The 27,711-nt window shown below is 41.1% G+C and overlaps 4 protein-coding genes across 4 annotated transcripts; 1 reads left to right on the top strand and 3 right to left on the bottom strand.

The window, feature by feature from the left end:
• Window positions 1–743: 743 nt before the first annotated feature.
• On the bottom strand, window positions 744–1,290 carry LOC306781495 (transcription factor HES-7.1-B-like; the record flags this gene model as incomplete). The annotated part of the gene is made up of 2 exons (XM_079274371.1): window positions 744–1,112; window positions 1,222–1,290. 2 exons carry the CDS (start codon window positions 1,288–1,290, stop codon window positions 744–746), a joined length of 438 nt encoding a protein of 145 aa, XP_079130497.1.
• Window positions 1,291–4,187: 2,897 nt separating this feature from the next.
• On the bottom strand, window positions 4,188–8,005 carry tas1r1 (taste receptor, type 1, member 1; the record flags this gene model as incomplete). The annotated part of the gene is made up of 6 exons (XM_079273087.1): window positions 4,188–5,113; window positions 5,781–5,901; window positions 6,187–6,405; window positions 6,507–7,277; window positions 7,398–7,716; window positions 7,815–8,005. The coding sequence occupies 6 exons, from the start codon at window positions 8,003–8,005 to the stop codon at window positions 4,188–4,190; spliced, it is 2,547 nt and encodes an 848-aa protein (XP_079129213.1).
• A 3,453-nt stretch (window positions 8,006–11,458) lies between these two features.
• On the top strand, window positions 11,459–19,040 carry rprd1b (regulation of nuclear pre-mRNA domain containing 1B). Its single transcript, XM_079273634.1, has 7 exons — window positions 11,459–11,761; window positions 14,490–14,619; window positions 15,068–15,201; window positions 16,169–16,287; window positions 16,430–16,556; window positions 16,847–17,022; window positions 17,320–19,040. The coding sequence occupies exons 1-7, from the start codon at window positions 11,611–11,613 to the stop codon at window positions 17,467–17,469; spliced, it is 987 nt and encodes a 328-aa protein (XP_079129760.1). The 5' UTR covers window positions 11,459–11,610; the 3' UTR covers window positions 17,470–19,040.
• A 131-nt stretch (window positions 19,041–19,171) lies between these two features.
• LOC306781015 (protein-glutamine gamma-glutamyltransferase 2-like) lies at window positions 19,172–26,989 on the bottom strand. The gene is made up of 15 exons (XM_079273633.1): window positions 26,883–26,989; window positions 26,305–26,490; window positions 25,917–26,150; window positions 25,559–25,677; window positions 25,180–25,308; window positions 24,007–24,175; window positions 23,533–23,665; window positions 23,283–23,386; window positions 22,706–22,794; window positions 22,228–22,381; window positions 21,859–21,947; window positions 21,043–21,226; window positions 20,759–20,919; window positions 19,776–19,912; window positions 19,172–19,614 (listed from the first exon to the last, which is right to left on the bottom strand). Exons 1-15 carry the CDS (start codon window positions 26,890–26,892, stop codon window positions 19,467–19,469), a joined length of 2,046 nt encoding a protein of 681 aa, XP_079129759.1. The 5' UTR covers window positions 26,893–26,989; the 3' UTR covers window positions 19,172–19,466.
• Window positions 26,990–27,711: the final 722 nt, after the last annotated feature.

Genomic DNA, 27,711 nt, shown 5'->3' with positions numbered 1-27,711 from the left:
GAGTGGGCATCGCAGGGCTTGGTTTTTAAATTGGACACTCATAATAAAACACATCATACACAAACAACCTGCATTCAGTAAAACACATTCTTCCTTTATTAAAGGCAAATAAGTCACAACAGACAAGTTCAGCAAACCACTCTTATAATGTGACATACATTTTTAACTTCACAACAAGTTCATGAACATTGTTTTCAGTTCCATAAAGGAACAGGAATAATACCCTCACTGTGAGGCATGAGGATGCTGTGATATGGTCTCACTAGCAGAAGGTGTTGTTAATGATCTCCAGTGTGAATTTGGGATGAGGAGGATAGAATCCCTCTTACGTATCTTTCATCAACATGATGAAACACTAAAAACACTCAGTAACACCACGAGTGAACAGGCTGCAAATGTGTTTTCCTACATACTGAGGGAGAGTCCCCTCAGGTCTGAGTGTGACGTTGCGTTCCACATTGCATACTTTTTATTTTTACTTTTACTGCAGCTGTCCTTACAAAGTACGTACGGTTGCATACATTCAATTGGGACGCGCTGCTTCGTCATAATATTACACGTTTGACCCTCTTGCTCATATGTCCGTTCCGCAGAGGGTTCTGGTTCAGAATAGCCAGAAGAGCATGCTGGATGAATACTGCAAAATGTGAATGGATTAGTAAATACACCAAGTAAGACATCTTGGTGTATTTGGCATACTGCATTAGACGTTCAGTATAGGTCTTGGAATGCACAGAGAGTCTCTACCAAGGCCTCCACACAGGGCCTCTGCTGCTGCTGCTGCTGCTGCTGCTGTCCTGCAGCGTGGTGGGCCTGAGGGTGGAGCAGGCCGGGGAGGAGCTGCTGACTCTCTGGGCCCGATGGAGCTGCTGCTTCTTCTGCTGGAGGCCCTGCAGAGGAGTCGCAGAGTAACCTCGGTCGTTGTCGCTCTTACAGAGGCCCGACTGCAGCTGCTGACTCAGGAAGCTTACGGTCATCTCCAGGATGTCGGCTTTCTCCAGCTTGGACTTGGGCTCCTGCTTGTGGAACTCCTTCTCCAGGATGATCTTGAGTTGCTTGATGCAGCTGTTGATGCGATCTCTGCGCACTTTCTCCACGAAAGGTTTTCTTAACTGTGGAAGAGGAGACAGGTGGGTTTGGCTCATGATTCAAATCAGCAATAACCAATCAGACATTTGTACTGCACAAGCTGATGCAAAGCCCTTCAAATCCAGTACTCACTTTGATGTGGTCTTTCTCAGAGATCCTATTGAGGTGAATTGAGGAGCAGTTGGAGGAGCAGGGAGCCATGTCCGTGCAGGTGAATTAAGCAGCTTCTTCAGGCTGAAACTGAAAAGCGTTGACCTCTCCGGGAGGAGCCACTCTTCATTTTATCGTGAGTTATTAGCATAACAAAGCCATGGAGGGCTGGGATTTGTAACAATGGGACACACATCAATAACTCGGAGGTGAAGCAATCACAGGCTGAACAGTAGAGATAAAACCATTCCCAAGATGTATATCAGACTGAGAATGATGTGCTGTCAGTCTCTGATCAGGAGCTGTTGCTTATCTCACGCTCCAGTCACACAGGGGAACACAGGCAGCATCTCCTCATGTGCTCCCCGGGAATAATTAAACAGGATTTAATGCATTATAGTGGCATCCAGGGAAAAGGTATTGAAAGTAGGCATGCTATATTTGATTGGATTGCTAGTGTGGAACTAAGACATTTCTTCAATTTATTCCACTCATTTTGATATTTAGAATTTTTCATTTTGTCGCGTTAACTCCATTACAATAAGTCTAAAAAAACTCATCTTTATACATCTCCTAAATTTCAGTCTACATGAGGCAATTTTACGCAAACTAATAATGATGTGATAATTGAATTTAATAATTAATAATATCATGATAAATGCAATATTACTGAATAAAAACAACAAATTCTGCACCTGCAGATTCACTGTAACGGCAGCATGTTGTCTTGGAGGCTGTGATTTGTTGCTCACAGTGGTTATTTGTATCGTGGGACATCTTTGGTGTCCTGTTGCAGGCTTAAGGTAGAAAATTCTGATCGCTCAGACGAACATACCGAAAGTCTGAAAGATAGTTCAAGCTTTTGATCTCCAGATGAAAAACATGTTTTGAATATTGTGTGATGATGACTATTCATTTTCCAACATGAAATGGATCAAGAAGCTTGTCAAATGAATTCCTGAGATCTTCCCCACAGGACATCGCTTTGGTCCTTAGTGTGCTGACAATAAAACTCCTGCTTGTTCACCCATGGCACACTTCTATTGTTGACCGAGGGTATTAAGCCGTGAGTGGACAGAGAGACTGTGGGAAAACCAAGCTTGGACTCTACTCACACATCTACTGGTCAATAGCCCTGACCTCCCAGCCACAAAAGGCCTTTTCATCTCTCCTCTCAAACAACAGCAGCAGCACTGTGTGTGTGTGTGTGTGTGTGTGTGTGTGTGTGTATGTGTGTGCTGTGTGCTTGTGTGTGTGAGTGTGTGTGCTTGTGTGTGTGTGTGTGTGTGTGGTTGCACATGCACACAGACCAATTGTGCATTTATTTGATATGCAGTGAGAGTTTACGTCATACAATGCTGTTTTTCAGGGATCTGTGACCAGCTGCCACTTGTTGTCAGATCCCTGGAAATATGATCGTGTCACTTGCTTTGTCGACCTAAACCGTCATTTTTAAACTATAAAAGCTTTACATGTCTTAAACAAATAAAAGAAATCTCAAAACAACAGAAAGACAGTATTTTCTCCAATACATACACTTGTTGATCAAGATTTGATTTTATAGATACCTGTGAGGTTTTTGACCAATTCTTTTGGTTTCAAATATTGTAGAAACCAGTTAGACTAGTGGAAATATTCTTCATTTTTCTTTTTCCAGTAAAAAAATAAAATTACATTTCAAAAATCAGTGTTAGCGTGACAGTCTCTAGTGCAGCCACCAGGGGCGCTGTTGATCCCCTCCAACATACACACGTCCATGTATTTAGTGTCATTTCTTATAATTATGATTAATTAGTGGTGGTGGCTGACTGCATGCTGATTAAGATTCAAATTAAGCTGTCAATTAGTGTTTGGTTTATGAATCAATGCAAGGAAATCAGAATTGTGCCAATACTACCATACTATTGTGTATGCCAGAAAAATGTGTAGCATACCAATACATAGTATGTCAAATGCAGTATGCCAAAAGTACCAGGATGTCCTACTGCATCTGGTCGCATTTTGCCGTATGCAAGCCAGCATGCTTTTCTGGCTATTTTGACCCACAATCCTCAGTGCAGCCAGATATATGTGCAAGAGGGTCAAAGGTGCAGTGTCATGAGGAATTAGGACGTCCTAATTGAATGCATACTGCATGGAACGGTACATGTGTTGTAAGCGCAGCTGAAGTATGTCCTAATAGGTTTGTAAAAGCATGCGATTTGGAACGCAGCTTACGTTTAGTTTTGACACAGCAGTCATTTTGACATGTAATGGTAGGAAAAGGTTTGTTGCCTCAGTGTCCGGGTCCTGTGATTATACACTAGTATCCCGGTTTTGAGACGTATCCTGGTTACATTGAATGTGAGAAACCATAACAGTATCCAGGTTTCTGATGATCTCTGTGCAGTTCTACTCTTGATTTCGCAGCACCTCAGCCACTATAGACCAACTAAGAATGTTCAGGGACCTGGACGAGGTGTTTACATGATGCCACAGTATCTGGTTTCTGGCTAGCGTATCTTTCTGAAACCAGGATAATGATGTTCACATGCACAACCCACCACTGTCACACTGTCATGGCGTACTAGTACTGCTGAACAATGACTGGAGCTACAATAAGTAATCTAATTACAAATTTATTATGATTAAACAAGTCATGGATGTCCAAAGATACATAGACATTTTCATCGGTTTTCATCAATAATTTGCATGAATAGCTCCAAGATAAGTTAAATTGGATTTCTTTTAAATGTATACAAACACAAAGATAAAGTTTATTACGGTATTTTCTTCTCCCCTACACAGACCAATCAAGTATAATTTGTACATGTACAATTCATGTTTTAAACTCAGTTGTTAAATAGATTTAAAAGAAACACTCAGCCTGTGTTGTTCCAGTTATTTTACCTGGTATTCCAGCATCATACAATTCATCTATTTTTCATCAACTGAAATAAATACAATCCTCATTGTTTGTTCATGGTATACATTTGAATACAGTTCTGGAAATGGGCAGTCGTGTTCATTTGCGGCCTCAGGGCAATAATATAAATTTTGGGCAGGAAGTAGCCCCCGAGGAAGGCCACGACACTGATGAGTATGGCGAACACGTGCGCGGCCATAGTGAACGGGCCTCTGCTGATGAGGTAGAGAGTGAAGAAGCTCATCCAGGAGATCATGTACAGCATGAGGCTAAAGGTCACACACTTGGCCTCGTTGTAGTTGGCTGGCAGGTCTTTGCCCATGTAGCTGAAGGAGAAGCAGAGGACACTGAGCAGCGATACGTAGACGAGCTCAAGGCCTGCAACAAGTGAGAGGGTGTTACTGCACTCAAACACAATGCTGTCCTTGTAAAATTCAAGATCCTGAGAGGGCTGGGGAGTGTCGACGGCCACACGGATTACAGAAATGAACAAGGCGGCGGCGGACACTAGGAAAATGGTAAACTCTGCTCCGTGGTTTTTGGCCCACTTGTCATAGGCTGGCGGCAGTTTCGATGAAAATTTAAAAATGCAGATGACCTGGAGGGAGCGGACAGTGATGCAGGCCAGGCACACAGTGAAGCTGAAGATGAATAGAAGTTGCTTGAGGGTACAGGCCAGAGGAGACGGCTGGCCAAAATGGCACAAAGAGCTCATTGCAGCAGCAGTCAGGGCTGCCAGCATCAGGAGGCAGGTGCGGCCTCCGGCAGACTTGGCCACAGGCGTGTCCAGGTTGAGCAGGAGGATTATTGCGCAGGTGGAGGTCGTGAGAACACAGGTGGCCAGAAAGAAGAGCAGGGCGATGGAGAGGGGGGCGTCCCAGGCGAGCAGCAGGACAGTCCTTTTCAGACACTGCTCGCTGCCAGGGGGAGCCCACTCCTCCGGCAGACACGGCTCGCATGTGGTGGATTCTGAGGAAGAGTGACAGCATAGATGTAAAAGCTGGGCTGTTGTTGTTTTTTTTGCCCTATGTGACAAAAATTCAAATTTAAAAAGTGGTTAGTCATCAAGAGCGAATGTTATGGTCTAGAGCAGAAAGGGTTTTTAGGCCGTTGTTAGGCAAAGGGAGTTGGCACCGCTGTAGGGCCTGCCTCAGGAGGACATAGTATGAGTAGGAAGCACCACCTGCTGGACAACCTCACGCACAACAGCTGAAAAATACTGCTGTGTTGGAGTAATGTACATTTTTGTACATCATTTTTGTACATAGGGAATAATCATAAAGAAGAAAATTGCCTTTTATTAAGTCGTTACAGTCACCAGATTAAATTGTTTCCTGTCTCCGGTGTGATCTTTGTCTTGACTGGTGCAGTGGGACATCCGTCTGCTCTTTCATGCTCTCAGTCTTGCACTTAAATTACTTTTTTGGATATCTTTTTTTTGGATAACTTTTTTTTTGGATATCTGATGATGCTTGATTAGGTTGTACAATGAATTACTAAATTCTGCACACTACATTCTTAAAGGAATGAAGGCATTCTTAATCTGTACAAATTCATTTGTGACTTTGTCAGTTTTTTTCTTCGTCTGAATATTTTTCCAGCGCATTGGCTTTTTTTCCGTGTGTCTTTATGTTACCACTTATATTGAGAAAGGTAGCAGAGGGGCAGGTCTGGCAGTCGAAGCAGCATGCGTGTTGCCCTGTCAGCAGCTTCTTGTGGCCTCTCGGGCAAGGTGGCGAGCAGATGGACAGCGGTACCTAGACGGAACCAACAGGGTTCAACAAAGATAATATTTAACTTTGATTCACTCGGAGTCAACATTTTAAGTTTGAATGTCTGAGTGATCATTATTAATGTTTCCTTTCAAAATATATTAAGCAGGCAGCTGACAAACACTTTATCCTAGGTTGTTTTTTTTATCATGTTTTGCATATTTCTCACCGATAGTTGCACCATTTTTGCACTGAATTATATAAGAAATTGAAGAGTTTTTAAGATTTACACACAAACACTTTACTCAAAGATGCTGCAATAGGTCGTACTGTTCTCGAGTCTCCCGCGTTGTGCCACTCAATTTGATCAGCGTTAACTGTGAGCGTAATGGGATCTGGGCTGAAGGAGCCCACCTCTCTGATTGACCAGTCAGTTCCCCTCCAAACCCAGCCAATGATGTCATATCCTGTGGGCGGGTCACCATTTATGTCAAAGTGCACAGAAGTGTTCTCCAGAGAGAATTGCACCTCCTTAAGCCACCGCAGCAGCTAAGGTGGAGAGGAAGAAGGAAACATCAGTGCCAAACAAACAAAGTGGTTCTGAGAGATTTTATTCCTTGCAAAAAAACCACAAATTGACATCTGCTCACCTCCCACGGATACACCATCTTCCTTTGGCACTCTCCAGAATCACAACCAAGTGCTCGGTGCAGAGCATGAGCCACAGCATACACTCCCTTATACACATTGAAGGAGGAGGTGATGTCATATGTCTCCAGGGAAAACTTCTTCCTGGCGAGGCTGTACAGGTCTGTGCTCTGTAGACAGTCATTGCCTGGGCTCATGGTAACATTAGAGACTTCCTGGGTGTCCGAGTGTTCCATTGAAGCCTCAACTACCTTTCTCTCAAACTCCTCAAAACCAGATAAGGCTGTATATTTGATGGATACGCCGAGCACAGTGCCGATGGTGTGGATCCCAGGTATCCCTGAAATGAGAGTAGACACTGACCAGTCCTCTGTTCCAATCCACACCTTACCTGTCACGTTCTGCTCAATGACAAACGGGAAGAAGCCCTTGACTTTCGACTTGCTGGAGAAGACCACGATGGTGTTGACTTTGGTCTTCTGTATGCTTTTCACTATGTGCCTCATGGTCTGGATTGTGTCATCTCCGTACGCGGGGATGACTCCTTGGTAGGCGATGCAGATGCCGTGGTATGGTGCTCGCTCGGACAGGCTTTGCATGCCCGCCAGCCCATAGGAGTTGTCACTGCCTAAGAGAGCGACCCAGGTCCAGTTGAAACGTTTCAGAAGATTGATCATAGCTGCCACCTGGTTCTTGTCACTTGGAATTGTGCGGAAAAAGGCTGGATAGAGGTGCTTATTGCTCAGCATTTCATTCGATGCTTCATAAGAGATCTAAAAGAAAGGAAGAGCCTATAACGAACGATTCTGCATTGTTTGGATGCCTTTTCATGTCATGTGGAGTATGCAATAATTCAAGAGGCCATGATTAAAACCTTCCAGGTGATAACTTACTTGTGGTACAAGATAGGCCCCCAGTAAAGCAGCGGGGGTGAACGTTTTGCTGCTGCTGTCTGGCCCAATCACAGCCACGGCCTTTTCCCTGTTGTAGTTTGTGTCTCCCCCTGTCTCAGATGTAGATGGGCTCTGAGTCTGCTGCTCCAGCAGGTCCAGTGTGGCCAGGATACCGGCAGCTACCGAGCAGGTGTCGTACATCTGGTAGCCCAGCTTCACCCCTGGTAAAAGAGGCTGCGGTCCGGTGCCGTTGTTGATTTGTTCCACAGCAAATCTCATGGCTTGCAAAAGGTGAAATCCGTGTTTGTTGGGAGTACCTCTACAAGGGGGTAACATGGTAATGGGGAAATGGATTAAGACATGTCAAGATAGCAACATTTTGGATGACTTGATAGCCAGACTAGCAGTGAAACTCACCCATTGCATGGACTCAAAGAAGGGAAAGCAGCACTTGGTTCATCTGCGTAATGGAGAGGAAAGAGTCCAGCGATTAAGAAGTCGCCTTGGAGCTGCATCCCCTGTCCCTGAGAGATGTAATCCAGTTTCCCATCAGCCAACTGTAGCATCAGCCAGCCTAAGGAAAGAAGCACAGCACCACACAAATCCATACTTCACCTCCACCTCACACACACTGCTGCTGCTGCAGAAGCTCTTTGCAGAATGGATCAGGGCCTGTTTATTAAGTGAGTGATCGGGGGAGGGATGATCACATTTGCGTCTTTCTGGGGAGTGTTAGTGTTGAGTCAAGAGTATTTGCATGTCAGATTTGTTTGTGTGATTGTAGAGTTTCCCTCCCATTAAAAGGAAATGCATACATGTAATAAGCCACATGTAATTATATGAATCTTTGACAAGTGACATACAAATGTAAACCAGAGCAAACACGGACACAGTTTTTGGCTCAGTGCAGAACTATTAATCATTTCAAGATTTTTTTTTTTTGTCGTCTGGAAACTTTGCTTCACATGATGAACCTCAGAAGGGTCGATGTTAATGAATTATTTGGTCCCTAGGTATTAGTCACATGCAGTGGCTTATCTAAAAGACTGTTATTGCCTTAAAGCTATATGGTTTGAATGTTTAGATGCTATTGCCGTAAATCTGAATGCACCTGTCGTACTGTAGCAACGTAACTGTTATGATTCCATTTGTTAGAGCGCTCTTTCCAAAAGACTGGGCCGCGAACCATATGCGGATTATTGGAGATTTTAAAAGGGTTAACAGTAGCTAACTTATAACAACTAACTACTGGCCTTCTCCCAATAAAAGAAGACACATTCATTGGATGCAGCTTACCTACATTACCTACAACTGTTTTTGTACGTTTTACTTAAAATTATCAATTGAGACACTTTTTTCTTCATTATTCCTGAAGTTAGAAATGCAAATGTGTCTGCTTATCCAGTTCAAGGTCTTCAGGGGGGCTGGAGCCGATGACAGCTGACATTGGGCGAAGGCAGGGTACACCCTGGACAGGTCGCCAGACTATCTCAGGGCTGATAGAGACAGACGGCCATTCATGTTCACGTCCCAACAATTTAGAGTCTTCATTTAATCTGAGTTGCAGCGCTTTAGACTGTGAACCCGGAGAGAACCCCTCTTGCTGTGAAAAAGGTCTGTTGTTGATGCCGGCAAGGCTAACTGGGAAACTAAAGCAGAGCCTTCATTAATTTATGTTATTCGTTATACCTGTATTTTAGTTTTTTTGATTTTTTGTTAAAATGTCCGTCATGAGAAAGGTTTGTGCAGGTGCAGCTGAATTTGCATTTTGGTTGACATTTGAGGATCATTTTGTTAAACACACCTGTTGTACTAACTAATTTGCCTGATGATTACCTGTGTGCAGGACCCAAACCCATTGTTTTGACAGGAATATTGTGCATTTTGTCAACCGCAGTATTATGGAGTCAAATGGACGTATCAAATGTCCATGTCTGTACAAACAAAAGGATTTGAGTGAAACTATTTGCACTGTGTAAGCTTTCCAATTTTCAACAAAAGTATTGAGTGATAGCTTTTATGAACTTTTATGATTTGTATTTAAACATCCAAGTCTGGCAGCTGCTTTAATTATATTCTTCAGAAAGTTTTCACAAAACATTGATTTCAGATGAACTATTGTACATGTCTCTCCTATGAGTGCTAGAGAAATAGCTGAAATAGTAAATTCTTAACACGTAACAGGGATTGGGTTAAGAGCAAATATAACAATAATCTAACATTAACATAGTTCAAATCATAGTTTAATCATAGTTTATTCAATTAAAATCGACATAGAAGACCCATTAGTACAAAATAATAGCTTCAGGAATGGCTGTTCAAATTTCTTTTTTCCTGGAATGATTTTGATAATGTTATTGGATAGAAAATGCATCCGTCAGTAAAGCCAATCGGAATATTAACTCCACAAATGACTTTTTTTTCCACAGAATACATTTTTGTTACTCATTACAGGAAAAACACAGCTGTAAACATTGGCATCAATGATGGCTCCTCTGTACTGTAATTTAAAACATTAGGATACTGTTTTGGGCGTCTGTGCTTTTGCTTCAACTGCAGCCCACAATGCATTGCTAAGTACAGGGCAATCAGGAGAGACAAGTCAGATAAAGAAAATATAATTATTAATTATAAACATGTGATGATAACGTCTTGACAGAGTCTTTGGCACTTGGACTCTACAGGGAGATTTGTGATCGAGGGGCGTCTGCCCTGAGCAGCAGCAACATAAGTTGAGACCTGATTCTGGATCAGTGTTACACAATGTGCATTTTTTGTCAACATAAACAATAGCCTTATAATCCAGGGACAACATCTCATGCTACATACTCTGGTAGGTGGCGATATGCACCTCATAACAGCTGCAACCATTTTATTCACAATGAATGATGCATTTATGCAATCATTACAATTTTCAAATTGTAATCCTTTCAACTAAACAGATACCACATGAGACATAAAACATTTACACAGACAACACACAAATTGTATGTAACAAATTGAACTACATTCAGCTAAATAAAACATAAAATAACCCGAGCATTAATAAATCACAAATAAATAAATACAAAAGAATGTTGTTAGTTATCAAGACATTCTATTGGTCAGATACTTTTCTAGTAATATCTAGAGATGTATAAAGATCACATTTGGATTTCATTAATTTGAGGGGCTCAACATAAAGATGAGTTTCATTGTAGTATCATGTGAAGATGGGTTGTGTAGGCTCAGTATTCATTTTACCACAGTGTTAACAGGTATAAGCTTTCACGACCCTCTGTGCATGTTCATCAATATAAATCAGCACACATTTGTAGATATTGATGAAGAGAAGAGTCCACAGGCCTTTGAAAGGAGTTCAATGTTCTGTATGGCAACAATAATCTGATGTGCATCCTTGCTTTTCCAAGTTCTCACAGTTCCTTATGATAATAACCAACATTTCTGCAGCCACAATAAATAGACCGTGAGGCAATGAACCTAATGATCTATCATGTATGTTGGTTATTATGTAGCTTTATATGAGGGGTTGGATTGTATCCCTGAGTACAGCATGGTTCTTTATTACATCTATGGGTACAATGGCTGATGCCGGGCTCCGCCTGCGTCACTACTGTGCGACGCACATGTCGAGGTGAAAGTGCGAGCTGCCATTTTTTTCGAAGGAATCTTCCTGATTATACAGGCAAAGACAAACTGTGAGTCTCACCACAACTCTTTAGCAGTTTCGTTTAATCTGTTGGCGTACTGAAGACATACTCTGCACGAATAGTACAGACGCTCGATTGTTTTTAATCCGGGTCCAAGCGCAGGCTTAGCTCTGGGCTGCAGATGGCTGCTTAGCTCGGCTCGCTAACGTTAGCTGTGTCTGTAAACAAACACTACAGGCAGTGAGGAAACAGCAGCTGATAAACGAGCGCACACATGTCAGGGTTGTTCGGTAGATGTGGTCGATAATTCAGTTAGACAAAGAGCTAACATAACATTGGAAACAACTTTGGAAACATAACGTTGGGGGGTGGGGGGGTGGGATTGTGGGATTGGGCGGGCGGCAGGAGCCAGGAGGCAGTTTGACGCTGCAAGTCTGCAGGTTTGCGCCACAACTTCAGTTTTGATGACACTGCGAGTTTCTCCAAACTAGGTAGGAGCTCAGTCGCTTTAGAGCGGGTCGGGTTCAGTCGGTTCTCGGGGTAAACGCACACCTTACACCGACATGTCGTCCTTCTCCGAGTCGGCTCTGGAGAAGAAGCTGACGGAGCTGAGCAGCTCGCAGCAGAGCGTCCAGACTCTGTCTCTGTGGATCATTCACCACCGCAAGCACTCGGGCCTCATCGTCAAAGTGTGGCACAGAGAGCTGAAAAAAGGTGAGAGCTGCTCGTTCTGACTGTTCCTGCAGAGTGCAATGATATATGTGGTTGATTATGTGCAACATAACACGATGTTAGAAACGTAAAACTTGAGAGATTTAGGTTAAGGTGTCAATGTGGAACATTGGGTAGCTGTTAGAAAGTGTAATAAACAGTGGTGGAAGAAATATTAATGTCTTTGAACGTTACTTTAGTTGAAGTACTAACACCACACTGTGGACATACTCCACAACAACTAAAAGTCCTGCATACAAAACCATAATTGAGTAATTCAGTGAATACTGGCAGCAATATTTCATCAAAGAATCAAAAGTAAAATGATTGATTCTGCAGTAAAATGGTCAGTGTCAGTGTTTTACTTAATGTTTGGGTTGATATTACCGCTGCAATAATGTGTTGGATTTTAATGCAGTAAGTTTATGTTTGTGATAATGTTTACTACTTCATGTACTGTTGTAGTTTAATCTGCAGCTTCACATTCTATAAAATCATCACATTATGTTTGTAGCGTTGATGTTTTGTGAGAACCGCAGGTCTCTAAAACATTTCATGAGCTCAGAAAAACAGCTGTTTTCAGCTTTGTTTTGATGCATTTTACAGCTGATCTAAGAGGGTTTTACATTGTTTATTGAGTTCAAAAAGTAGGTCAATTTTCTCAACCCATTATAAAACACTTCATCTGAAAAGTTGCCATTTAAAATACACAAATATAGGGATACATGGTTTTCACAGAGCTGGAAAGGTATAAAAAACATCTGAGAAGTAACTAAAGCTGTCAGACAAATGTAGTGGAGTAAAAAGTCCAACATTTAAAAAGGGTAAACTTGATTAAAGTCATCATATACATATATTTGCCTCTGAAATGTAGTGTAATATCTGAACATGTTTGATAATACTGTACCTACATGGTTATTGGTATTTTTAAATAGTACTTGTAGGCAAGGCAAGTTTATTTGTACAGCACATTTCAACAACAAGGTAATTCAAAGTGCTTCACATAAAACCATTAAAAGCATCAAAACACAAGGCAAAAGAAAAGGAGATTTAAAAACAATTAAAAAACAGTGTAAAAAATAAAATGCAGTAGTAAAATGCAGAAATACAGGAAATTGATTAATATATGAATTGAATGTGGTTCAATTAAAGGCAGCAGCAAACAGAAAGGTATTCAATGTTGATTTAAAGGAGCTGAGGGTCTCAGCAGACCTGCAGCTTTCTGGGAACATGTTCCAGATATGTGGAGCATAAAAACTGAACGCTGAAGCTGCAGCTTTCTGACGGATTTTTTACAGAGACCTGTAAACACACCGTTACAGTAGTCCAGTCTGCTGAAGATAAATGCGTGGACAAGTTGTAAAAGGATATTATTTAGTACTAAAACTACTAAAGGAAAAAGGGAGCATAAATAACAACACATTCAAATGGGTAATGTTGACATGCCTTTGGTGTTTATTGATGATGTATTCTCCCGACTCACAGCAGCACACTGCTCATAATGCTTAGGATGGGTTAAATGCAGAGGTCACATTTCATATATGTACCTGTGTGTGTGTGTGTATATTATGATTGTAATAAAGTTTAAGTTTTAGAAAACATGTTACTAAATAGGCATTACTTCCTCTCAAAAAACACGTTATTCCACTATGACTACAGTTACATGACATACTGGAAAATCAGTTTCAGGTTTTTTTTTTCTTCTGTCATTGAAGTTGATATTTATTTGGATTGGTTGTACATCATATACATGAAACACAACAAAGCACATCACAATGTGATACTAAATGCTGTATCCCTTATATTCTATAAAGGATATTTAATAGAACAATAGGCTGATATATTTCCGACCTGGTAAACTTTTCCCTTGTTATCATTTGAACTAGCTATCACCAATTCAACAGAAGCATGATCTGTCCTCAGCTTATTCCGATCCCTAAATTCTGGTCAAGTCTGACTCTTCCAGTGGTGAAGCCTTGTATCGCTTAACCAAATTCTGCTTTAGATGTTCCTGGTGGTAGCTCTGATTTATCCCCGTGTACACACATTGGGGGAGATTTTGGTAAAGGCTTTCCAAGCCATTTACGTCAAATGAACTCTTTCCAGAAAGGAAAAAAACAAATAACATTCCCACAATGAGAGTAAGAAGGTACCGGCCTCTCTATGTTACATTTCCAACACAAGTTATACTTTAAGAAGTCTTACTGGTGTAGAATAGTATCTGTGAATGATCTTATAATGTGTAGATGTGCCTCGGGCCTCCCGATTGGACAGTCGGGTAACGGACTGAGTGAGCAGCTTACTACGTGCTACTACTTAACCGGAGGTACTTCCAAAAATCCCCTTTCTCTCCTCTTCCAAAATATTCACTAAAATGTTCACTAATCGCCTGAAATGACAAAAACAACTTATCCTCATACAGTTCACAGTTCCCTCTTGCCAGGACTTCCACAAACAAGGTTTCTTTCCTATTTTGATACACTGATTGTTCCACATAGTGGGGCTGTCCCCTTCTATTCGACAAGTCGACTAATTGGTACTTTTGGTCTCAGTCTACTTAGATTGGGGCTGAATTGGACAAGTTATGCTGAAGAAAACTAGCTATAATCATCATTTAATTTAATTGCAAACCAACTTAGAGTGCATGGTCCATCACAGATCGATGCTCTAGTGTAAATGTGAACTCTTCTTGTTCAATGTTTAAGATATCATGATTTTATGTGACCTCCAGCTAAAAGCTCCAGGAAGCTGACGTTCCTGTATCTGGCCAACGATGTCATCCAGAACAGCAAGAAGAAAGGACCCGAGTTCACCAAAGACTTTGAGACTGTCCTTGTCGATGCCTGCTCCCATGTTGCCAGGTAGATGTGATGTGACCGCCGTGTGCTTTCAGATGTCCTGTGTATGTAATGCGTGTCTTTGTGATCAGGCCAACGTGTGTGCAGCTAGTGGCGCTAACTGCCAGAGGCTTTTTAAGGAAGTGATTGCGTGTATCTAAATGTAGTGCAACTCAGCGACCTGCTGCTACAGCCGAACGTTGTTTTCTTCTTTTTGTTTCCACTAATGGGGTTTCAGGTGTCTCTCAAACTAAAATAGAGCTTCTATCCAGCTGTAAAATAGTCTACGGGTAAACAGTTTCATCTGATAATACAATTGTCCAAACATTCTTTTGCGATGCACAAGTTGTTGGCAGGAATTTCCCTTTTTTGCTGTGTTTTAACCCGAACCCTATGTTTTGAGCTGTAAAAAACAACCTTTCACTCAATCCTTTCGTCTTCTTCTTTCCTCTGCTGTCCCATCTCCCTGCAGGGAAGCAGATGACGGCAGTAAGAAGCACATGGAGAGACTGCTGAACATCTGGAAAGAGAGGGCCCTCTACAGAGGAGACTTCATTCAGCAGCTCAAACTGGCCATAGAAGACTCCAACAGCCCCAGGCCTTCAGGTTAGATGACTCTTAGGCTACATCCACACGTTTCTCTTTTAAAACAGGGCTTTTGAAATGAAAACGACTTACATCCACACGTTTCAGCATCGTTTTAGAAATGACTTTCCGTCCATACTAACACGCCTGAAACCTGAAAACGAATATCACATGAGTGTTCTCGTACACGGGGCATTCGGGTGCTGGTGTAAACAGGAAGTAAATGGAAAATGTGACTGGTTACGACGAGTATTATAGTAATCTTTAATAATAAAAGGTCGGGCTTGATACCTACGATCTTCCTCTATAATCTTCCTCTATATACTCAGACGTCTGTTTGAGTATATAGAGGACGAAAGAAAAACAAGTTTTATTGTTCAAACTTACCTACAAGGCTGCAGGTTTTGCTCTATCTCTCTCTCACACACTCATCAAATTTACTTTAAAATAAGCACTTACAAATCAGTTTTATTGTATTACGGGTTAATAAATCTGGTCAACACGCTTGTCTCACTCGTTTCGTTGTTGTAAGTCTACATCCAAACTATATTGGCATTATATTATATATTGGCATATTACATCAGTAGATGAATAAAGACACGAATTGTCGTTGGAGGGTGATGAAACAAGGGCCGAGATCATGATATAGATACTTATCATTAAAAGCAGCTCATGAAATGTTTATACTGATCCGTATCGCACATTATAACAGAAATATTCGTACATATTGTCACTTTGACAGAACTAACTTTTCCCTTTTTGTCAGAAGTGATTTGGATGTTGAATTACGTTATTTAAAAATGTCTAAATGGTGACTAAACTCAAATTCAATTAATATATTTATAAAAATATAAAAAGGTAAACAATCATTGGTGTTGTGAATAGGCTACTTTTTGTCTCATGTACAGTATTCAGGTTTATCTACATTATTTAGTGACATTGAAAATGTGGGTGTTTTTCTGTTTGGTTTCTAAACTTGACCCCGCAGAAGAGAAGAAGGCTGTGAAACGAAGCTATCAGAAGATCCAAGAAGAAGAAGACGATGAAGATGACGACTACAGAAGCCACGCCTCCCCTCATAGTGCAGACATGTCCGCAACTCAGCTGGTAGGAAGCCAATATTTCACTTGGATGGCACAAACTACAAAAAACGAATCCTCCTTCACAAGTAAAATGTTGCTTGTTTCACTGCATTTTTTTGTAACTTTCTCCCTCTATTCCTTTTACACACACTCTAACACGCGTTCAGACGGAGGAGCTGGTGAAAGCCCTTCAGGACTTGGAGAATGCTGCATCAGGCGACGCAGCAGTTCGTCAGAAGATCGCCTCGCTGCCGCAGGAAGTCCAGGACGTTTCCCTGCTGGAGCAAATCGGTGGTAAGACCCGAGAGCTCATCTTGATGATAAATACTTTGTTCTTGGACTATTTACAACTGTTAAACTCTTCTTACAGTCAGTAAGTTTAGTACAGCAATATCCTGTACAATGCCATTGTGTCCACATTACAGAAATACCACTAGTTTTATTTCGAACATTTGTAGATGCTGCTTATAAACAACACATGCTGACCAATAGAGAAGCTATACAGTACTAAATAAAAGTCAAATGAAATGGGAAATAAATGTCATACTCTGTGACCTTAACAAGCCACTTTGACACCAATCTAGACAAGGAGGCAGCAGACAAGCTGTCGAAGACGGTGGACGAAGCGTGTTTGCTGCTGGCGGAGTACAACGGCCGACTGGCTGCGGAGCTGGAGGACCGGCGGCAGCTGGCTCGCATGCTGACGGAGTACATCAACAGCCAGAGGGAGGCGCTCATGGAGAGAGAAAAGAAACTAGAGGCAAGATGCAGCAGAGTAACAGTGTAGCATGAACTGAAACAGTGATCTCTGTCCGAATCCGTTTGTGTTAAAGGTGCTCCTTCGCAGATTAATCATTTTTTTCTGATACCAAATGAAATGTGCAATATAAATTCTGGTGTATTACACATTATGTTTATTTCCTATTTTCATACTTTTGGCCATAATTCCTTTCTGTAGAATCATTGTACCGGTACTCACCATTATTGTTGGCATCTGGATACATGGCAAAGAAAAGTCAGACATCAGTGATCATTTGTGTCGTCTTGTCCTCTGCAGGAATATAAGCAGAAGCTGGCGAGAGTGACCCAAGTTAGGAAAGAGCTAAAGTCCCACATCCAGAGTCTCCCTGACCTCTCCCTCCTGCCCAACGTGACCGGGGGTCTGGCCCCACTCCCCTCGGCCGGAGATCTCTTCTCCACCGACTGAGAGGGCATTCGCCCAGAAAAACCACCCACATGCCCCCCCCCCCCCCCCTCCCCGACCCAAACCCAGCCACATGGTTGATTCACAGAACAATTCCAGCTGTGTCACCAGGTCAGAGTGCACAAGTGGTCAACCCTCCCTCTGCAATCGTGCAAGACAAGAGTGCGGAAGGGACACTCGAAGCAAGGTTTGGTGAAATCAAAATGCTCTGCAGAGGAGAACAGAGACTCTGTTGGCCTGGATCTTTCCAGCACTTGCTCGATCGACAAGGATTCCACTCCACCAGCTTAGAGCGAGTTTGTTTCCTGATTGTTTTTACTTCTTTTTTTTTTAGGGGGAGGGAGCGGGGTAAAGAAGCAACGCTTAGACAGACATACGTGTTGGCTGTAAGGACGTGTCAATCAAAGTGTCTTTCTGCGTGGTATATTGTGGATTCTGTGAGCAAAGGAATGCCATTTGCTCTCACAGTTCTCCGAGGTTGTGACTACACTGTGAAGAGGATGTACCATTCATTAGTTTTATTTTTTTTTGGTGTTCAGTTGGTGGCTTTTTTATTGACCCATAGGCGGTCTCGATGTGTTTGTATAATTAGAGAAGATATCATCAGATTGGGTTCAGTGCATGTTGCTTCATGTGGTCAACAGTTTCTAGTCGGCACACTCATTTCAGTAACACTTCATAGAGACGGTGATTAAATAGGTTTCGTCCTCGTAGACAGTAGACATGCCTTGGTTTTCGTGCCCCCCCCCCCCCCTGTTTGCAAGCGCTTTTCTCATTTACAGACTTCAACTTTGTGATTCCCATTTGTTTTCATGCACTCGTTTGGACAGATGCTTGAGATAATTCTGTTATACGTGTGTACTGGACACGGTTTGAGTTTTACAAATAAATCCTGGAAGATTGAGGAAACATTGCCAAACAAGATTGTTTGCTTTCCAACAGACCATCTGGTCTTTAATAGAATCAAACCCTAAAACTCCGAAATACAATATCTACAAGAACGGATGAGAAAAAAACTACAAAGTATTAAATATTCAGTTTTAGTATGCAGGGCTGGGCAATGTAGAAATAAAGAAATTTCAAGATAAGTAGACCAGATGAAGACCTTTTATATAACGTGTTTTGGTATAAATAAATAAAACATTGGATGTAAAGTGAAGTAGACTGTTTAAGGATTCACAATTAAATTCTCACAATTGGTATTAAAATGGTGAATACTCATTTATACATATTGCTGAGCCCTACCCGTGTGTAGACACTCAGTGATGAAGTATTTTACTGAAGAGAAGCAGCAACAACTTCACCCCTTCACTCCCTTTCTCATGTTTCTTTTTTTTTAAATGAGGACACAAACCATATCCCTGAAATCTATATGTTGTTAAGGATATGAGTCGTGGCTTATTCCCCACATAATTTTTGGTACAAACAGTTTCATATGATTCACTTAACAGTTCTCTGTCAAGGCCTGAACATCATGTATTATTTGTTTAGCTCATCTTTGATTTTCAATTGTCTGTATACCGAAAAAATATTTCAAGAAGTTTTATAAAACTTAATAAAAATGGTTTACTTTCTCTTTTTGATCAAGCTTTCAGGAGCCAATCACGGCTCCTGCTTCTCGTGAGATTACAGGTCTTCATCATCGCTGACAAAATGATTCCTGAAAAGACAGTTGAAGGAAGCAGTGCTCTCTTCAACAAACAAGCTCTACTCACAGCTTTGGTAGCAGTGGCTTTATTGTTACATTTAAATGTGATCAAATCAGAAGGAAAACTCTAATAATGATATTGTAACCTTCTACAGACACTCATAATAACAGGTGGCTATGGATCATTGTTTCATAATGAAATTACTCAAGAAAATACTTTTATTGTGTGTAGTATAATAGTACGGTATGTTCTAGTACAACACATAGATAAGTGGTCATCTCACCTACTGTAGTCCGATTAATCAACATTATGACGAAAAGGCAGTTCCTGTTGTTAGACTTTGGCAGCTGCTCATCCCTTCACAACAACACTGATGGAGCTATTGATGTTTTTCAGTTTCTCACTATCAAAGTTCACCAGCAGCACACTGGAGCCGGCCCTGGTGGGACTGAACTCAACGCTGGCCTTGGCTTCCTGTAAAGTGCCCACAGTTCCAATCCTGCAATAATTATACACAATGAGCATCACCAGCAAATACATCACCATACAAATCACAAGACAGCTTCTTATCCTTGGCTGTAAGAAACATTTCATTACTGAAGGAAAAGGAATAGTTGACATCTGAATCCGCTCATAACAGTTGGGATGGAGTTGACGTACCTCGCTGTTATGGGTTTGCCGTCAGTGAGGCCGACCCCCTCTACGGTGAAGCTGCAGTGCTGCAGCGGCTCTGGTAAAGGGTTTGACATGGTCAGCTCTGCCGTCATCAACTGGTTCACCGTAGCTTCTCCCACCAGCTGCAGTGAGGTGTTCAGATGAACAGGTTTCATGATGTGAGAGGTTGTATAATGATGAAAATGATGTCATAATAAATCTGTGACTGAGTTGCAATAAATGATGACAGGAAATACAATGATTTCTACTTCAATCTAAACCTTTCTCTGAGCAAGGCTGGTTCGATACCCTCCTGACACATGTAAAAATGTAAGTTTGGGTATTTCAGTTGTTTTGCAATGTAATGATATACTGTACATTGGTTTATGTCAAAGCTGAATAGAAATGACTGAACACAAAGGGCAGGATTTAAGTTTTTAAGTCACAAAAAGTACAGTATCTATAGATCTATCGCTTTATTCCATGTGAGAGATTTGTGGCTTTAGGAATTAGAAAGTCCATCTTTGCAACAGAAGGTTAGAGCGACACCACTGAAAGGCCCACAAAAACATTAGTGAAACAACAAAATAGTGTTTGGGCATCTGGCCTGTCAACTTTACCAGACCTAACTTAGCACTTAAGCCCCAACCTCCACATAAGCTCTCTATTCTAACTGGTTACATTACTTTTACAAAATACAAACAGAAACAGAAGGATGTACCGGCTGTACAAAAGCAGATAAACAGAAAGAGAAGTAATAATATAAAACTGCACCATTTTATTTTATGTTGAAAAGATAAAAAGTTACTAATGTAGAGATGTCTGCTGGGCTTTGAGCTCACGTGCAATGAAATCTTACTACTAATGTTCCGTTTTGGCCACCATGTAAAATTATGTATTTATTCGCAAAAGCTTTTTTAAAAATGTAAGACGAGAGAGTATTTGTATTGCTCAAGAATACTTTTCTTTCACCTCTCCGTTGCACATACCTTGACCTCCATCTTTGGCTCGTCCAGCACAATGGTCTTCTCAGCCTTATGGTAATGTATCATCTGCTTGTCGATGGTGATAGCTGACAGCTGGATCAGCCTGTCAGGGCTGATCACTGATCCATAGCGTTTATACTTCAGCTTTAGGGACAGACGTTTTTCTAAAAAAACACATATACATTATGCACATATTAATCAGGTAATCAAACCATTTTAACGCAATCTCAGCAAGGGATTGTGACAGATGGGTGGTGTTGAGTCTTTGCACTAAGATCGAAGCTCACCTTCTCCAGCGGGCACCTCCACTTTGTCTGATGTATATCCGCAGCTGTCTCCGTGTCTTCCGTTGTAGCCACCAGCTTCAGCGAAGAACATGAAGTTGAAGATCTTTGCTTCCAGGCAGTTGTTAGTGAGGACAGTGTACACCTCGAAGTCCGATCCCACGATCATGTTTTTGGCCAGTTTGATCTGAAAAGAGAATTATAACACGGTTTGTTTGATTTAAATCATGCAATAATACAATTTTTTTTTTTGGATTTAATTTTTCTAAAAATCAGCAGGATGAAACAGAACATGCTGATAAAATAGTTTGCGGTCAATTGAATTTCAAAGCTAATGCAGCGAAGACATGGCAGTTAAGGATTAATTTCCATTCATCTATCTATCTAAAGGGGACACTTAATGAAATCCGTTTTCATATTAGGCTACATGCCAGTTAAACATCTCTAATAACCACATGTGTGCTGTGTGCCTGTCCAACCAATTTTGTTTATTTTCCACTTGTGACCGTTTTTCTTTTTTCTTGCCAGTTTGCATATATTGGCATTCCCTTTGATGCAGTCCCCTTTGACAGAATAACTAATGTTTCTGTTCTTTTGACGAACGAACCTGCAATTGTGGCACAGAGGATGTGGCCTATTTGGGGCTATTTGGAGCTCTAGTGCTGCTTTGAAAACTCTCATATCGTTGTGCCGATTCTCAGATGTCTGCAGAAACGTTTTAGTTAAGTTACTTCAAAGTTTAAGTTATTTTCAATGTGATTAATCTACAGTATTTGTTTTACCACCTGCATATGTAATAACAGTAAAAAAAAAACACACCTTGAGCTGCGGCCCCGGCTCTTCTCCTCGCTGCTTTAGCTTGTTGTGGTGTTGTGCCTTCTCGTACACCTTTCTCTCCTCCTTTGAGCCTGAAAACCGTCACATTCACAGAAAAACGCAACAGTCTTGTTCAAGGTCCTGTGTCAAATACAGGTGGCTGTGTTCTATATTCATACAGTGTGAGGTTTATGTAACACGTGTGTCTCTGATGACAGTGGAAGGAGAATAACATAACGCCTGCACACTGACTCCAAAGCACAAAATTGGGAAAATGGACAATTCTTTTATTAAAACATTGAAGATGCAACTGGGATCCTCTGAATATATTTAAATAGGTGTGTGGTTTGGCGTCTTTGAAGTCTGCAGTACCTTCTGGATACTTGTACTGGTGTGTGATGTCGTGTCTCTCATCTGAGCCCACAGCCTTGGTGCTGATGAAGCGTCCAACAGATTTAGTTGATCCACTGAACTGGACCATCTCTCCATTTGTCAGGCGCACCAAGTCCACAACATCGGCATTAACCTAACCCCACACACGGCGTGAGATGACATGAACCAACATGAATTATAGAGACAGTCAGTCATTTAAATGGGGTTGCAATTTTTGACGAGCAATTGACACAACCTGTAACAGCAGAAAAAAAGATATGTTTCTACACACAAATACTTAAACAGTATCTCTAAAATGATGTGTCAAAACACAAAATGAATCAGTTTGGTGGGTTAGCTTGGCTCAGGTCTTGTTATTAAATAAGACCTCAAACTAGGACTCTCATTACAACCATTGCAGTGAATAAAGTCCAAGCGATTCCCTTTGTTACACTAAAAGGTTTGAGAAAAAACTCACCTCAGCAAATATAAAGGGGGCATCATACTTCTTGGTCAGTTCTCCTTCCCTGATGGCGTTCAGAGAGGACGGTCCACAACAGTAAACCCCTGACAGCATCACACATCCAGAGACACACCGGGTTCATTTCAGCAGTCAATTCAGGTCATACAAGTCATTTCGCACAAAATAAGCCACGCACGCTAAAGATGTTTTGTGATGATTTATCACTTCCAGAGACAATGAGCAGGTCAAGTATGCTAAAAGAAAACTACCTGTTGTTTTGCAGTCAGTGTCTTAATATGAGAATTAGCTAAAATTGTGTAAACACTTCATTGCAAAAGAGATTTACCTTGATACGGCCGAAATGTAACAGATCTCTAAAAAGTGGCAAATCATCTGTGTAAGGTAAAATAGTAAAACAACAACAACAGAAAAACATTACATGTGGTGATGGGTGATACATCACCTCTTTTTACTATGTCAAGGAGAATTGTCTCGAAATGAGTCAACACGCCAAACACAAGCTGTCACAAGATTGGCCATAATGGTTTTGGGGGAACAGCACAAACAACTCCACATTAAAACCAAAGTTCACCTTCACTCGTCTCCTGTGGGGTTGGGTCACTGGTTTGCCACCCATCAAACTTTGATTCCAAATCAGGACGGGTCATCCAGCTGTCCACCCAAACGTGGAAGTTCCTGGTCAAAATGAGTAAACAATAGCAAAACAACAACAGCATGCTTCGATCAGTACAATAATGTCAAATAAGATGTTTTGAAGACAGTTGTGTTCATGAATGAGTGTATGTGCAACAACCTGGTGATAATCACTCCCACACACTCACCATATTGAATCACCATTAGACATTCTGTTACCGTCTTCATCGTACAGGTTTTCTATCACCAGGTTGGCATCGGTATCGTGAGCCGACCCAAAGTTAGTAACCACCCGACATGGGATACCCAGGGCACGGGACACTGGAGGAGGAAAGCCACACTTCATCACAGCCGCTAACTCAAGCAAATACATACTAGAGATAGCAACTCTCATCACAGACCATAAGACAATAAAATCAGCAGACGCTTCAAAGCCATAGCTTTAGTTCCTACATTTAGGGTTTTGATAGAAAGGTTGGATTATGTGGCAGTGGACGGGAGTGGAGGATGTAACTGAGATGAAACAGATAGTGTGCTCTAAGAGACAACACAGCAGAAGTCAGTACCCTTTTAAGAAATTGTGTATATACACACACACACACACACACTGTCTGAATCAACACACAGTCATGCACTCATACTGTTCCATACTGTGCACCAACCTGTGCATGCAAGACCAGCAAAGACCCAACATTGGCCATAGTGGACAGGGCCACTTTCTGCCCACTGGTGCAGAATGTCACCGCTGCCGATCCACGTTCCTGGATGAACCCCATCGGTCACCTCTCCCCAATTTCCCACAAGCACACCACTGTCATTATTACTGTTGATCTGTGAGCACAGACAGAGGAAAGACAACAGAGAGAGATGAATTATAAACAGAGAGCAGAAGTGAATGAGAGAATGGGAATATGAAAGTATGATCATGAAACCTTTCACGATCATTTATATTTTGTCACTTTCCATTGTTGCGTGGTGTCTCAATTTTAAATCAATATGTACAATGTTTGCTTCAAGTTTTTTTCATTTGCTTTTCCAAACTTCAAGTGTCTGCAGATCCTTCATGGATAAAGTCTCCTAAATTATGCTTACAATTTTGACAGCAACACTGGCTAAAACTAAAGCACATAATGGAAATAAATACAGAAATATAATATGAAAAAACACGTTTCCATCAGCCTTAAGATCTCTTAAGGACTCCTTCTTTTCATATCAGATTTTCTTAAGACATCCATCAGCATTACAATGATGTAGCCATGCCAGATAATGAATGCATGAAAAATAAAAACATAACAAAGCAAAAAACATAGCAGATAGCAGCATTAGTAAGACACATAGCCAACCAGTTAATCTGACCAAACGTGTAAATACCAAAGTTTTGACGATATGAGTGCAAAAAACATGGTCAGTGCTGTGCCTGGGATCATTGTATACTGTAGTGACAACTGCTGGACCAGTAGAAATAGACCTGGACTTCTCATTTAGCTATTTTGACTTGCAGGAGGAAAAACATGCCGACAGACTTGTAATTTATCTACACTCTTCTTTGCCACCTGCTTGGGATCAGAGCTGCACGATTATAAAAACTCCTTTCTTCGCTGCATATATCTCTCACAAAAGTTGCCTGGGGATACGATGAACTTTCAAAAGAAGGAGAATGGTTTTCCCTGGTCCCCCCTGCAGAACGATATGGGACTCGGAATATAAAGTAGCAGACAGAGAGTCTTTTCTGGTGCAGCATGGTAATCTCTGCCTGCACAGCTAAAATGAAGGCTATTCACAAGCTGGTTAAATAACATCTACAGGGTCTTACTGAAGCTTGGACACAGACCTACCATAGCACTCAGCACCCTGGTCACATAAATGGGATTTCTCCTGGCAAAGCAGTCCTTGTCGGCGTCCGAGACAAATTTTGGATTTTCATCCAGGAGCTTCAGGCAGATATCCAGTATTCCTGGTTCAAACTAAAGACGGACAAACAGATGAGACGGAAGGAGATTAGTGGAGCAGCGCTTTTTAAGCACGTTCATTTGGTTAATGACAGTATTATTATCAGAGTAAACTTTATGGAAGAAATCTTATGATTGATTAACATACGTGTATTCTAAAGTAGTGCCAAGTCTATTGCTCTTTTCTGTCAGTGAAGAATAATTTAGAGATTATACACAGTTTGTTGATCTTTATCGAACAAATAACATTTGACATGTTGTGTACCTGTCCAAAGCTCCAGGCTTTCCCCTTGATTCGTTGAGGTGTTCCTCTGTAGATCTGTCCAGATTGTGCTAAAACATACTCCTGCCTCTTCATCTCACTGCGCATGTAAACAGCATCACCTGTGAGCCAGTACAGACAGAGCACACATTTAGACCGGCATGATCATATTCAATGTGCAGTGAAATTTCAAATTTGACATTTCAATGCTTTACAGCCGCAGGTGGACTGTAACTTATCTTATTGTTTTAACATACATTTCGTTTTGCAAATGATGTAAACACAACGATCATTGATAAGAAAGGAAAGACATAACATAAATCATCATATATCATTTGGAGGAAAAACATTATGTACTCACTGGAGCACCAAGCATTAAAAAGCAGGGTGAACTGTCCTAAACTGGTCTTCTGCCCGCCCTGGTCCAGAGTCAGAGAATAGACCCCTATGGGGGCGTTGGGTGAGGAATTGACAGATACATTAACTGTGTTTCCGGACGGATCATTAGAGGCAGATGCGCTCCACTCAGTGTCCACTGTGGAGTCATGCAGACCAAAATGAACCTTGGTGTGTGATTCTATTCTGGGTAACGGACCTGGAGAGACAGAAATGGACTTAACAATTTAATATAAATCCAGATTAGAGAAACACAAATCCTCAAGCATACTTGCATTCCTGCCTACACGCTCCCACCAAATGCATCTTTCTCACTCACACACTGTGAATAAACACAGAAACAAGAAGCTTACCAGTTTCAACGATGAATGTGAAGCTTGTTTCACCCGGTGTGAACCCTTTGCTGCCAGGTTTCAGATGTAAAATGATCTTAAAGGGCTGTCCCCTTCTCACAATCAAGCGCTCCTCTCCACACAGGTCTGTATGATGGCTACTGCTGTTGCTCTTGATGTCAAGATCACAGTGCTCAATATCCAAAGCTGTGTGTAGAGATGGACACACAGATCACTTGTCACATTAATTAACAAGTTAACAGAACAGACAACAAATGTGAAAATTTGACTTCATAACTTAATGACTTTATCTAAATGTGATCGCTCTGTAGGAATGTTTCTCGAGATGATAAATCCCAAGAAATCAGCAAGACATTCGCTCGTGTTACTCGACTCCAGATCTGACGTATCTAATGTCATCCAACATTCCTGCTGATCACGTTTCATATTTGACTTTCAATCTGACACTTTAAAATAGTTTGACTCTGTGAAGTAACACAGAGTAAATGCATATTCAGCTGCAGATAATACTTCCCAATAATAACGTTTGAACCACTGACCTACAATATGAGACAAATAAAGGTTTTCTTCGTCCTTACCTTGACTCATGTCTGCAGTTGTTGCCCCTCCACTTCTGTGTGGAAAGTGACCCTTCAGCTGCAGCCTGTGCTTATAGCTTCACGGCCCTGCAGTGTAACGGCCCTTGTATTTATAGTATGTGAAACCTGATCTTGACGCCCCCATCTGTCTATTTGTTGCATCGGTAGTTCTGTTTTTAGACTTTTTTTAGACTTTTTAGACTTCCTCTTTATTCATCAATTTGACACTGACCTTTAGATTTCTGCTGCTTCACAATTGAGGTTATTCTTTTGTGTGTCACATAATATAGAATATAACATAACTCAATACATCTACGTGTACCAGATTCTTTTTAGCGACATTTTTTTCATAAACGATTTATGTACATTTTTTTTTTCAATTAATTTATGATTTAACATAAATAAAATATTATAATTCAAGATTAATCAGAAATGGTAAAATTAAATTATATAGTGTAATTTCCCATCACACAGTTAAAACCTTTCTGCAACTTATAAACTGTTTATGTTGCAAGGCAGTAAAATACGCAACATCTTTTTCTCACGTCATATGATAGGACTTTCACTTTTACAGTTTTGAGTTACTGGGGGAAGTTGCCAAAAGGTAATGAAACTGCATCTTGAGTGTGCGTTTTTTCTGATTGCTGCATGGATAAAAACAGTTCGATGAAGGCTGAACAGAAGGGACTGTCGGTCTATATTTCATCTAATTTGTGCGCAAAATGTAATAAATCATTTTAGCCAGTGAAATACCCATGCAACTTAAAATAAAGAACTGAAACACTGATTTCAACTGCAGTGGTGTTTAGCAGCAAACTGAAACCTGCAC

This window comes from Melanostigma gelatinosum (genome assembly GCF_949748355.1).
Source record: "Melanostigma gelatinosum genome assembly, chromosome: 8".
Lineage (NCBI taxonomy): Eukaryota > Metazoa > Chordata > Actinopteri > Perciformes > Zoarcidae > Melanostigma > Melanostigma gelatinosum.
This window is presented reverse-complemented; position numbering and strand designations above follow the sequence as displayed.

Coding starts and splice junctions, on each gene's coding strand:
- rprd1b (XM_079273634.1), top strand. CDS start 11,611: ATGTCGTCCTTCTCCGAGTCGGCTCTGGAGAAGAAGCTGACGGAGCTG. Junction 15,202..16,168: donor CAACAGCCCCAGGCCTTCAG/GTTAGATGACTC, acceptor TTGACCCCGCAG/AAGAGAAGAAGGCTGTGAAA. Junction 17,023..17,319: donor AGAGAGAAAAGAAACTAGAG/GCAAGATGCAGC, acceptor TGTCCTCTGCAG/GAATATAAGCAGAAGCTGGC.
- LOC306781015 (XM_079273633.1), bottom strand. Junction 24,176..25,179: donor CCAGGGTGCTGAGTGCTATG/GTAGGTCTGTGT, acceptor CTGTGCTCACAG/ATCAACAGTAATAATGACAG. Junction 21,227..21,858: donor AGCCGGGGCCGCAGCTCAAG/GTGTGTTTTTTT, acceptor TTCTCTTTTCAG/ATCAAACTGGCCAAAAACAT.